Below are 13435 nucleotides of genomic sequence, written 5' to 3' on the forward strand. Positions count from 1 at the left end.
ATTAGACGCTCATATTCCAAAGATCGCTCTATGAAAATAATCGGATCCTACCTTACCTTGTGCACTACCCCTTTGGATGGTACAAAATGTAAACGTGCAAGTCTCCTTGGATTAAGTATCCGAGACACAAGGTGACTTATTCCTAACACGGGATCCCCTAAATGGCATTCCCTTCTAAGGTTTAATGCATGATGCCAGTTTATTAAAGCGATAAAAACATGCAATTTAAAGAAAAACGTGCTCTAAGGAGCCCTTTATACGCCAGGGTAAGCCTAAAAATGACATGCCATTATTAATTTACGAATGAAATATACCGAAATTTCTAAACGTGCAATAACCTATCTATAAGGGTAGGTCCTAAAAGAGGATCGTGCCAGACCTCTTATTTCTTAACGTTTGTGAATGCAAAAGACAAGAGACAAGGAAAGTTAGTTCAACACATAACCACATAACACGTTGGACAATTTAGATAATATAAAAAGTAACAAAGATATATAAGGAAAGGGGGTGGGATCCCTCCCCTTGTGAATGGTGTCCCTAATAGGGTAAGGTCGACTCTACCCTAGGCAATTCTAATATGGATGCATGAGGCTGGGGTTCGCTAATGCATCTAGATTCGATAAGCTCAGGTCCCCGAGCCTTCAGACTTGGAAACCAAGGGTCATCAATCCCAAGGTTCTTCGTCGGTGGCTCGAGCGATTCCCTAAACACCGCTACGCACACATCGTGTCACGGCTACGTGTTTGAGTGAATCTATCAAAAATCCTCAATTTTCGACTAAAAGTTAAAGGCTATCAACCCAAAGCTTAAAGCGAAAGATTGAGTGACCCATCGGATCATGCTACACACACATCGTGTCGTGATCACACGTCCAAGTGGGTCGCCTAATCCTAATAGGGTGGAGTGGCGTGACAAGCCACTAAAAGAAAAAAATGAGGGGTAAAAATAATTAAAGCGTATGCACGTATGCTAGTGCTCGTTTGGAGGGGAGGGATCGAGAACCAACGCGAGGCTCCAGGGTAATGTCCCCCCACCCAATGCAATGCAAAGCGCGAGATAAAACAAGTACAACATACACCCAATCAACCAATCATACATACGCAAGTGAGGGAATAATTTGATAAGCGCGCGAGGCAAAAAGTCCTAAAATGAAAAATGCAACCCTAATATCCAAATGCTATGCATCAAAAGGGTAGAAAAAGAAAAAGAATAGCTAAATCAAATACTTGGACCCACTAAGGAAGTCCCCAGTGGAGTCGCCACACTGTCGCGCCCCACTTTCGATTAGTGTGTGTGAAAGTAGTGTGTATGTGAACGTGTGTGAAAAATGAAAATAAAAGGCCGTGGGACTTGAAAATGCGACGATTTGGCCAAACAGAGTTCAAAAAGGGTTTTTTGCATGAAAAATGGAGTCGCCACTTGGTATGGAGTTAGGATGTACCAAGTCACCCAAAAAATGAATTTTTTGAAAAAACAAAGTAAACAAACCCCTTTTTAAGAACTCTTAAATCTACGTAACCAGAAAAAGGGATCGGGGGTCACATTTGATAAGGGAGAAGGCAAAGGCAAAGCCTAAGGCACTCCCTCATCCTAGCCAAAGCTAGCTGCGTGACTTAGCCCCACTTTTCCTAATTTTTCTACCCAAGGTATGTATCGCATGTTGGATATGACTAATGGATGCGAAAAGGAAAGAAAAATGCAATCCTAAACCTAAAATGTTTCTTATAAAGCTTTTGGTCCCAACCACATGAATTGTGGTGGCCAATAAGGAAAGTCCTCATAGAGGTCGCGAATGATGCAAATGAAGACTCAAATATGAATGCAAGTGTGAAAATGTAAGAGAACATGCATGTGTGCGAATGTAAGACAAGTGCGTGTATGCAAATTGAGAAAATAAAGGTGTTTGTGTGCAAATGGATGAAAGTATGATAGTAGATACATATAAGTGCAATTGGGTGCAATTTGTGAGGTAGAAAAAATAAATGACAAGAGGAAAAATGTGTAAACATGGCATTTGCATTGAGAAGGATATAAATAGTGAGAAAATGTGGATAAGAGAGTGAGGAGGTGATATAAAAAGAATGCAAGTGTATGACCCTAAGGGAATGCATCAAGTCGGGCACGGGAAGGACTCCTAACTTTACGACTTTGATTTTCCCTTGGATTAGAAGGAAGAACTAGCGTGCTAAGGCTATTTTGTAGCCACACTCGCTCGTTTTCCTTATCAAAAGGGGACTCTTCAAGCAAATGTACCCTATAACTAGCATGAAGATGCAAAAGCCTAGAATGATGGGGAAAAGGGTTGGAGGGGCATGTCAAATGATAGAAAACTAAGAAAAATGCATGAAATGTTGTGAACATGCAAGTATGCACTAACGAAAGGGGACGGCCTATTGGGTCTATCGTTGGACTAGCCCTTTCTATGAATTCCTACTAGCGTTGGACTAGTGGAAACGGACAATGAGCCACAACTAGCGTTGGACTAGTGGAAACGGACAATGAGCCACAACTAGCGTTGGACTAGTGTGGTGACGTGCATTCATCCATCATATTCATCTACGACTATAGAAAACAAGTAGATATGCCAAACACTCATAAACACGTAGCACGTAACACTTAGCATGCTCAACTAGATGCAAGAACCTAATAAAGCAAATTAACACATAACAACAAAGGCATGCAACCAAGCTAATGAGTCTATTACATTCGCTAACTAAAACAAAAGGGGAGGGGGAAGAATGGACAAGAATGCTCGCCAAGCCCTATCTATTACAAGCCAAGAGGTGTACACATACCCCATGAAGAATAACTTAAATAAAAGCAAAAGTAAATGAAATAAATGAAAGGAATTAAGGAAAGGCAAGGAAAGCGAAGTAGACATGCAATTTTCACTTAGCACGTTGGATCACGTAGGAGAGCCAAAAAGGGAAAAGAAATTATACCTCCCTTGCAATGATGATCAAATGAAGGAAAAATGGCTTCAAAACAATAAAAAGGTCAATGTACCACTTTAATTAAGAAAAATTAAAAGAAATGTGCAACACCAAGCTCATTTGATCAAAAAGCCCCTAAAGTCACGAATTAAATGCAATTAAACAAAATATAGTAATTAATTAAAGCAAACAAACAATGAAGTTGCAAAAATCAAAACTGCGAAGGATCAAATTGATGAAATTATTCAAATGGTTGGGTCATAGTGAAACGAAGGGAAACTTGGGGGGTCAAAGTGCAATTTTAGAAAGTTATTTCACGCAATCTTCATGCAAAAACGTGAGAAGCATTCTGCAACAAACAAAGATGAAACTTGCTGCATTTCCGTTTCCTTCTCAGATTTCGGACTGAAAGATGCAGCTTGGCTCGAAGATAGACCAAAATCATAGTTTGAAGCTAAACAAAACACACCACTTCAGCATCCAAACAGGCAGCAAAAGACGCTCATTTTCCTGAAATTTTCGTGCAAATATAGCAAGGAAAACTACTACAACAGAAAAGAAAGCTTGCTACAATATACCGAGCTTCTCAAATAAATGAAATCATAATGCAACTAACATACCAGCCGACCAAGCAAAGCCTTGACATTAAACCCAAAGCAAATACAAACTTCAACAAGCCAGTAACTTAGTCATAAAATCATGGAAAATCTGAAAATGCAGACAAAGATTCGGAAACTTCATTATCCTTTGCTGCAAAGTTTACGAAGCATCTCACTTCCTCATAGCTGACTTCTATTTCCAGAATTTTCGCAGCTTATTGGCAACCAGAAAAACTTAAACAAGGCCCCAACATCCAAGTTTCAAAGTACGTAATACAACCCGTAACTTCGATGTCCAAACAAACAAGAAAAACTTAGAAAAGTATCGTGAACAATTCTGGAAAAACATCTATGCAAAAATGGTTCGACAACTCGCTATTCAATCGTCTGCAAATTTTTTTTTGTAAAGCTTGCGACATGACATTTGATGCAGGAGTAAGTAAATCAACTATGATTCGAACATCAAACATCCACATCAACATGCAAATCAAACCCTTCACACAATTCACAACACTCAACAAGCAAAATGAAGTTTGCGGCAATTTTTTTTCATTACAGCTCTCATGGTTTCTGGTGCAATTTTTCTATCCGAACATTACTAACGGCTCAACCAACGTCATCTTAGGCCAAAGTAACAGATCCATGTAGCATTATTTCTGCTTTGACCACAAAATTAACGTGAAAGTTAAGAGGAGACAGGCATGCAAAAATCTGAAAGATGCCCGCAACTTCAAAAACCTTCCAAAACTTTCTTTCGGGTCAGTTCCAGCAAAATTTTTCCATCCCAGGTTTCGAAGCAAAAATGGAGTTATAACGCAACTTCTAACGACTTCCAAATCTTATTTACTCAAAGATTACATATAATCACAAGGAGACATGGAGGAAATTTCTGTATGAAAACAGCAAGAAAGATGCAAACAGCAAGAGCAAATGAAGCAGTATTTTGGCATGCTTGCTACATTTTCAGGAATAGATGAGGAAAAAAAACAACATGGGATACCTTTCAACTGCTTTGGGCCTCAAAGGAATGTGGGAAAACTCATGAAAAACATGTTCCAATATTGGAATCTGGCCATCAATCTTGCTGCAGAAAACTTCAGGAACCTGGCTCGAATTTTTCAGATCTCGCCATGGGTCGTTGTTGATGGGTGGAAGAAAGCTCGACCTGCTTACTTTTTCTTAAACGACGGCTAGAGACGGTGGAGATGGCCGAAGTGGTGGTTTGCGGCTGCCGCAACAGCTGCGACGAGCAGTGACCGCCTCCATCACCCTTCTCCGCTCTCTCTTTGTGAATATCCCTCTGCGTTCTGCTACTCAGTCCTCACGAAACCCTTCTTGCTTCTCCAGAATTTCCAGCCAGCCTTCCCTCTCTAGCTCCCTCTTCAGCCGTCGCCAACCCTTAGCTCTCTCTCTTGCTCTAGATTTTTCCACCGTCACTCCACTCCCTCTACTCTTTCTGGTTTCTGGTTCCTTAGTCGTCAAAAATTCTCTCTCCTTAGCTCTCAAAATCCCAGCCGCTGTTTACTCTCTTCTCTCCATTTCCAGCTGTCGCCCGCAGATTCCCCCCTTGCTCGTTCAAAACCTCCTCTCAACCTCTCTTCCTCTCGGTTTCTTTCCTCAGAAACTCTCCGTAGCCTTTCTGTTTTTTCCTCTCTACCCCCACAGCTGCCTCACTCTTATTTCATCAGCCCCCCTTTCTAGATCCTCTCAGCCGCCCCCAAAGAACCTCCCTTTTTCTCTCTATCTCCCAAGACTCCAGCCGTCATAAAACTCTCCTGATTTTTCTTTTGCCGTTCCTCCACACTTTTTCCTCTCTTGCGGCTACTGTTTTCTATTTATATAGGACCTCAACCCTAAACTCCCAGCCATCTTTCCCAAAATTGCAGCTAAAGGAGCTGCCCAGTCCTTCCTTGCAAGCTGCGAGAATACGCAGCTTGCAACTCACGTATATTTTTTTTTTGAGATTTAAAATAAAATTGATAATAAAAATAAATAACAAAAATAACTTAATTAACATTGGATAAAAATAAATAAACTAAAAACAACAAAGTGCAAATTCCATTTTCTTTTTTTTTTTTTATTTTTCATCATCATTTTTCCTCTTTCTCTTTTTTTTCGAGAAATTCTATGCTAAAAACTTACAAATAAAAATAATAAAATGAAAACTAAAAAACTAAAAACTAAAAAGTGAATAAAACTTAACACGACAAATAAAAATTAAGACAAAAATAGTAAATGCAAATTACACTAAAATTTTGGTGTCTACAATGCACGTGCAACTTCCCAATCTCACGTGCACTTCTTCATTAAATATGGTAAATTCTGTAGTGTATTCATCTAATTCAAAGACAGGTGTGGAAAGGTAAAAAATATGGCAAAGAAGCAGACACGTGGAAAGGTAAAGAATATGTCAAAAAAACTGACATGTACGGATGATGAAAGGAATATGTTTACAAAAGCAAGTGGTGACCTATAACAGGCACGGGCCGGTTTGGAAATGTTGTGTATGGCAGAAGCTGAAGATGTATTGGGGTGTCACGGAATTAACATATATATAATGGGTCTAGAAATAAAACACCGAAGAGGAAGCGTAAGCAGTACTAAACACAGCCATGCTTGGTTTTGAAGCAACATATGGACATTATTGAATAACGAGTTGAGAGCCTTTAAAAAGTGAAACTTAAGAAAATAAATGTTTGAAATATTAAATTTTTTAATTATGTAATCTATTTTGATTATCGCTGTTCTAATATATAGTCATTTGGAGGATTTCTAGAGCTGAAGTACTAAATTCTTTTTGGACTTTTAATAAATTTGAGTTATTTTTTTTTGGGTTTCTCACTTTTCTAACAACTTTTATCTAACCTACTAAATTTGAATTATTGAAATTGATTTTAATTGTTATATTAGTAAAATATTAACATTTGTGGAAACTGGGTTCATGGGAAGACAGATTGTTGCATGTTTCATATTTAATTGAATACAAATATCTCTACTTTACATAAAGCGTCCAAGACTGAGGAATAGTGGATTCCAATTGATTCTCCTGATTATGGGTATTACATCAACAAAATACTATCTATTTATGGGCATTTTACTCTGAATAATTACAATTATGTAAAATAAATAAATGTTTATAACTAAAATTGAAAAACTTCTACACTAATATTTTTGTGAAAGGTAAACTGATTGTCCTGTATTTAGCATAAACTGATTTTGAAAGTAAAAAACAAATTTCCCATAACATACTTGCTCTTTATAATTTTTTTTTGCATTATATCAACAAAATACTAGTTATTTATGGACATTTTACTCTGAATCATTACATTTATGTAAAATACATAAATGTTTGTAACTAAAATTGAAAAAGTGTTACACTAATATTTTTACAAAAAGGAAACTAGTAAATTTTGTATTTAACAATTTTTAAATATGTGAAAGTAAAAAAGTTTTTGCCCATAACATACCAGCTCTTTATGAGTTTTTTGCATTACATCAACAAAATACTAACTATTTATGGGTATTTTACTCTGAATCATTATATTTATGTAAAATACATAAATGTTTGTAATTAAAATTGAAAAAGTATTATACTTATATTTTTACGAAAAGGAAACTGGTAGATTTTGTATTTAACAAAATTTAAATATGTGAAAGTAAAAAAGATTGCGCTCATAACATACCAGTTCTTTATGGATTTTTTGCATTACATTAACAAAATACTAGCTATTTATGGACATTTTATTCTGAATCACTACATTTATGTAAAATAAATAAATGTTTGTAACTAAAATTGAAAAGGTGTTATACTTATATTTTTACGAAAGAGAAACTGGTAAAATTTGTATTTAACATAAATTAAATATGTTAAAACAACATTACAGGTGATTTTATTAGTTACTTAATTTGTTGGTAAGAAACAAGATTTTTTTTTTTGCAAAATTTGTTCATTAGATTTTTTCAAATAATTAGGATATAAAGGTAAATTTTCACAATCTTTTATTAGCAATAGACCCCAATTTCTTCCTAAGCAGTGACGAAATCAAGATTTTTTCCTTGGAGGGGGGGCCAAAATGATTGACAAATAAAATTATTTTAATATGTTATATTCAAAATAATTTTCATCTATTTAAATATATGGCATCCTAAAATATCAAATATTAACTTTAATTATAAAGGTATGTCTATTTAATAAATATGTAACATAGTCATAACAAAAATTAAGACAAGAAATAACATTTGATTAAATATTTTATAGGAAAAAATGCACTTTTCATCCTCAAAGTTTCACCCCAAACATATAGCATCCTCAAAGTTTTATAATTTTGGCCAATTAAGGACAATTGACGGGAAATGAAGAATTGATCGTTAGAACCAACGATTTTACCCAACAAAAAATGGGTAAAATCAAATAGAGCCATTTTTAATGGAACAATTGCAACGGACAAAAAGCTCAATTCTTCTCCTTCTTCGCTCTGCTTTTATGCAACCCCAAAATTTTTTTGCCAATCTCTGGAGTTTTAACGACCGTTATACAACTTTCAAAACAAATAAATTCATTCTAAATTTTATTTGGGATTATTTTATAAACCAAATTGCGGTCACTTTGTGTAAAGTATCACTTTCCCATAAAAGACCAATTCTTTATGATTTTCCTCCATTATTGGAACAGGGTACCCATTTTTTTGTAACTAAATTTATTTATCGAATAAAATAAAAATAAATTTATTTTCTAATAAAAGACCAGCTCTTTATGATTTTCCTCCATTATAAGAACAGAGTACCCATTTTCTCATAAATAAATTTATTTATCAGATAAAATACAAATAAATCTATTTTTTAATAAAAGACCAGCTCTTTATGACTTTCCTCCATTATAAGAACAGAGTACCCATTTTTTCATAAATAAATTTATTTATCGGATAAAATAAAAATAAACCCGTTTTTCAATAAAAAACTGGTTCTTTATGACTTTCCTCCATTTTAAGAACAGAGCACCCATTTTTCCATAAACAAATTTATTTATCAGATAAAATAAAAATAAACTCATTTTTTCAATAAAACACCAGGTCTTTATGACTTTCTTCCATCATAAGAACAGAGTACCCATTTTGAAAGTAAAAAGGAATTTGTTTATCGTATAAAATAAAAATAAACTCATTTTTCAATAAAACATCAACTCTTTATGACTTTTTTCCATTATAAGAAAAGAGTGCCCATTTTGCCATAAACAAGTAACTTCTTTAATTAGAAACCATCGACCCCTTACCAAAGACGATCAAATGCAACTAAATGATTTTCTTGCAAGAAAGTTGCCAAAAGCAGTTTTGTGACTGTAGTTGCTACTTTTTTTTTCAACCATTTTTCAACGGTACAAAGCACAAAGATACTCAAAGCCAAAAGCCAAAAGCCAATATCTTTTTTCCCTAAACAGCAATTCTACAGCTAAAAGCCAAAAGAAAAATGAAAAATGTCGAGAGCTCAATTGCCAACAAAGTTCTTCTTCGCAGCAGCATGTTGGGCCAACCACAGCACTCGCACGTATTTTCCTACAGCTCGTCCTGCAAAAGGCTGGAAGAAAGAGAGTTAAAACAATTGAAATTTCTGATAACAAATCATCATGGTTAACTCAGCACTGAAGGATCAGACAAAGCCCTTACTTTAACATTTTCCTCAGCTGCGGCAGTAACATCTTCCTTTGTTTCTGATTTGGCGTCTGCATCATCACTATCTGCTTCATCAGCAGCATCATCATCATCGCCTTCCTCAGCCTAAAAGAACAAGTTTTTCCCATTAAGAAAATGCACGTAATAAGAACATATCACAGATAAAATCTGGAGCAAAGAGAGTCTCTTTTGAGAACAACATTTTAGTCAGGAACTTACATCAGAATCGACTGGGTCATCCTTTGCTTCCTGAAACAAAATCAGACAGGAGTTTGAGATATAAGTTGTCTCTTCATAATCAAATGATCACTGTTCAAATAATGCAGTATAAAGGAAGTCCAAAGTCCAAACTATACAGAAATGGAATTCAAATGTACTCAAGGCATCATGCAACAGAGGAGAATTAATGAAAAGTACCTCCTCCTCTCTCTTCTTTTCTGCCTCATCAAAAGCAACTTTTTCAGCCTACAACATGAACATTTTCATGTGTCAACAAGCAGACGAAAGTAATTTAAACCTTTTTATTTTTTGTGCATCGCTTAGGGAAAAAAAATTCCACATACATCCTTATGCTTGCCCCATGTCTCTTCAGCCAACTTCTTAGCATATTCAAGATCATCAGATACCAATACATTGTCAAATAGAGTTCCAGATTTCACCTGAAGAGATACCAATATATTGTCAAATAGAGTTTTTCTTGCGATTGTTAAATTGACCAAAAATGCAAGAAAAAGGCAATTGACAAAACAGAGATGAAAATAACCAGAAGAAGAGAAAAAAAAAAGAGGTACTTTAACCTGTAATGGTACATTATTCAAAGGCCAACACTCTACATTTCCCTTTAATGACTTCAACACAGCTAAGAATAATTGTTTCTTCCACTCACCAGTCAACTTCTTAAAGCTAAAACAGTTGAAAAACCTACTTCTAAGCCCATGTTGCCATTAACAAACATTACGTAAATATATTACTGTAAGTCAGATAAGGATCAGATTCAAGAACCTCTAGCTTGCTAAAGCATTACCATAGTAGGATTATAAAAAATTTACCCTCACAATGCCGAGATCATAACCCCAAATCAACCATAATTAGTTATCACTTGAACATTAACATGAAGAAGAATATCAGAAGCAAGCAAATTTTCAATCCTAAATTATTTAAGAAAATTATGCATTGTCAAAGTTGTCTTGCCTCATTGAATTACCCAAGCGGAGTGAAATAAAATACAAACTGGCATTATGAAGAATGTTGCAAATAAAACCTGTGAAAAATGTTACAGCTTGCCAGAAAATTGCAACTCATCAATGCAAAATGACAAGGCCATGGTTTTAATACAATACATGTTTCTACAAAGCTGTCCTCAATCTAAAAATAAGTAAGATTATGAATAAAACCTGTTAGAAATGTTAATGCTCATTGGAAAATTGTAACTAGTCAACGCAGAATGAGAGGGCCATGGTTTTCATATAACAATTGTTGCTACAAACTCTTCTTAGTCGACCAATCACATGGCTGCATATGAAACCAGAAAACAATCAACTCTGTCCTCAAGGAACAGACACAAAGCACACCAATGAAGAGCAGGGATTGTCAAGAAACGAACAGGAAACCACGCCTATAAAGAGTAAGGCTAACTGACGTAAATATAGCCCAAACAAAAGTTATCCACCAAGCCAGAAACAAGGCCATTTCTTTGACCAAAGCAGAGCAAGGCAGTAGATTACATGGCAACTTGAAATCTGCCAGCAAGTTAACATCAATATGGGATAATCCAAGAAGGAGAAGTGCAATCGCGGCAGGCGCAAAGAACTGCAGAACTACAAGAAACATGTAATGGTTGTGCAAGAAAACTTTTGCCCTGCTATAATCCAAGTCAGGGACCTTACTGGCATGCAATCTTTGGTACCAACACAGTACCGCTTCATTTAAAAACATCTGCACATTTGGCCGCAAAGACAAAATTTGCAAAATACCAGAACTGAACATGCACCAAACCTTGAACTTGTAGAAATCTGATCGCAACATGCCCAATCTACCTATCAACTCCTCAGTATATCTGTTCCTACCATTGGAATGAAGCCCTTTGATTCCATCAGATTTCTCGCAGACGAGGAGTTCAGTAAACGGGCCAACCCAAAGCGTGGAAGTGAATACAACTAACAAGAAATTGCCATAAAGAAGCATTCTTCCAAACCATCCACAGGAAATTATGGACAAATTAGAACGAATCTAATCAGTTCCAAGCCAAAAGGCACGAGCATTCCTCGTAGCTGGGATGTAAAAGAGACCCACAATGCAGCCCATTAGAACAGCAATAAAGAACTTCCCAAATCCGTCCAACGATTCAAAATCAAAATCAAGACCCCAACCGGGAACCATCTCCAAAACAATCGCGAGGCCCCAGAAAAACCCAAGAACCCCAAATACAAGACTCAACAGCCTCTCTGACCTTTTAGAAGCTGATCGCTCAAATGAAAGCTTGGCAATCAAAATTAACAATCTACATACCCCAACAATTCCTAACAAAATCGGGATCACGGACCCATTTTCTAAAATAACACATTAAAAAACCTACACCATCGCTTTTCCTTGAAGTCTGCCATTGCATCGGAAGGGTCTTTAAAGTGTGTCCATGATTGTATAAATTCAGATCTGGATGCTAGAGAGGAAGAGGGGAACCATATGTCTATGGGAAACTGAAAATTGATAGAGAGGGAAAGAGAGATAGAAGGAGAAAGGTGCAGGGGAGGTTGCAATTGAACTTTCGAGTGCTCTGATCTGAGAACAATATTTGGGAAAGTAGCCTTGCAAGTGTGGAAGGCTTGAAATTCATGTGGTGCTAGGCTTGACAAGTGCTGTGCCGGGAATGGTGAAAAAATTTTCAATGTGCGACTCTGCTAAAAATTGAAAGGGAGCAAAATTTTGAAATTTTCACAAAAAGCACCCATGATTTCTCACCAATAACATAGAAATTTTGGCCCACTAGAATCAGTATTTGGAGGGAAGCTTTCCCGCTCTCCTTTTGGCGAGAATTTTAAGCGAGAAAAGTCCTTGCCCTCGCAGAGTATATGATGGCTCCAATTTTTGGTGAGGTATTGTCCTTTTCCTTGCTATAAGCCTCTTAAGAGCGTCAAGCTTTCTACTTCTTCTTAAAGTTGTTGTCGCTAATACCCTTTTTTGTTGTAGTGAATGGAGGAAAACTATAAAAAACTGGTGTTTTATTGAAAAATATATTTATTTTTTCATCCGATAAATAAATTTATTTATGAAAAAATGGGTACTCTGTTCTTATAATAGATGAAAACTATAAAGAACTTGTGTTTTATTGAAAAACGGGTTCATTTTTATTTTATTCGATAAATAAAATTTTTTTTTAGAAAAATGGGTACTATATTCTTATAATGGAGGAAATTCATAAAGAACTGGTTTTTTATTGAAAAAAGAATTTATTTTTATTTTATTCGATAAACAAATTTGTTTATGGCAAAATGGATACTCTTTTCTTATAAGGGAGGGAAGCCATAAATAGCTGATATTTTATTGAGAAACGGGTTCATTTTTATTTTTTCGATAAATAAAATTTTTTTTATCCGATAAATAAATTTGTTTATGGCAAAATGGGTACACGGTTCTTATAATAGAGGAAAGGCATAAAGAGTTAGGATTTTATTGAAAAATTGGTTTATTTTTATTTTATCTGATAAATAAATTTTTTTAAGAAAATGGGTACTCTATTCTTATAATAGAGAAAAGTCATAAAGAGTTTATTTTTTTATTGAAAAACGGGTTTATTACTATTTTATTCCAGCCAACTGTGACCCATTTTTCCATTAACCTAAGTTAGACGGACTAAATCATTGAGTTTGTTAACCACAGTCAAAATTAACACAGAAGCAACTGACTCAAATTACTCAATTCTTTATGGCTTATACCGAATGAATACTAGGAAGCTTATTTGAAATAACAATAAAAATATTCTATAAATGATTAAAATTTAGTACATTAGTTAGTAAGTACTTGTAACATACTTGTATAATACATGATTATATGTATAATTTAATATTCTTTTGTACTTATATATTTTAAAATATTTTGTGAAAAATATTTTGACCTTTCACGTAACCTTAGAAAATAATAAAATTTTATCGTATTATAAAATAATAATTTTATCTTATTATATTCATAGGTTTTAAGTTATAAAAATTGTGATATAGAAACAAGTGATATTCTACATGTA

The 13435-nt window shown here is 35.1% G+C and overlaps 1 protein-coding gene across 1 annotated transcript; it reads right to left on the reverse strand.

The window, feature by feature from the left end:
* Positions 1-8810: 8810 nt before the first annotated feature.
* LOC113691067 (calreticulin-like) lies at positions 8811-11947 on the reverse strand. Its single transcript, XM_027209252.2, has 6 exons — positions 11774-11947; positions 9762-9857; positions 9616-9663; positions 9418-9447; positions 9193-9303; positions 8811-9093 (listed from the first exon to the last, which is right to left on the reverse strand). The coding sequence occupies exons 1-6, from the start codon at positions 11804-11806 to the stop codon at positions 9082-9084; spliced, it is 330 nt and encodes a 109-aa protein (XP_027065053.2). The 5' UTR covers positions 11807-11947; the 3' UTR covers positions 8811-9081.
* Between the last annotated feature and the right edge of the window lie 1488 nt (positions 11948-13435).

Source organism: Coffea arabica, chromosome 5c, assembly GCF_036785885.1.
Source record: "Coffea arabica cultivar ET-39 chromosome 5c, Coffea Arabica ET-39 HiFi, whole genome shotgun sequence".
Taxonomy (NCBI): domain Eukaryota; kingdom Viridiplantae; phylum Streptophyta; class Magnoliopsida; order Gentianales; family Rubiaceae; genus Coffea; species Coffea arabica.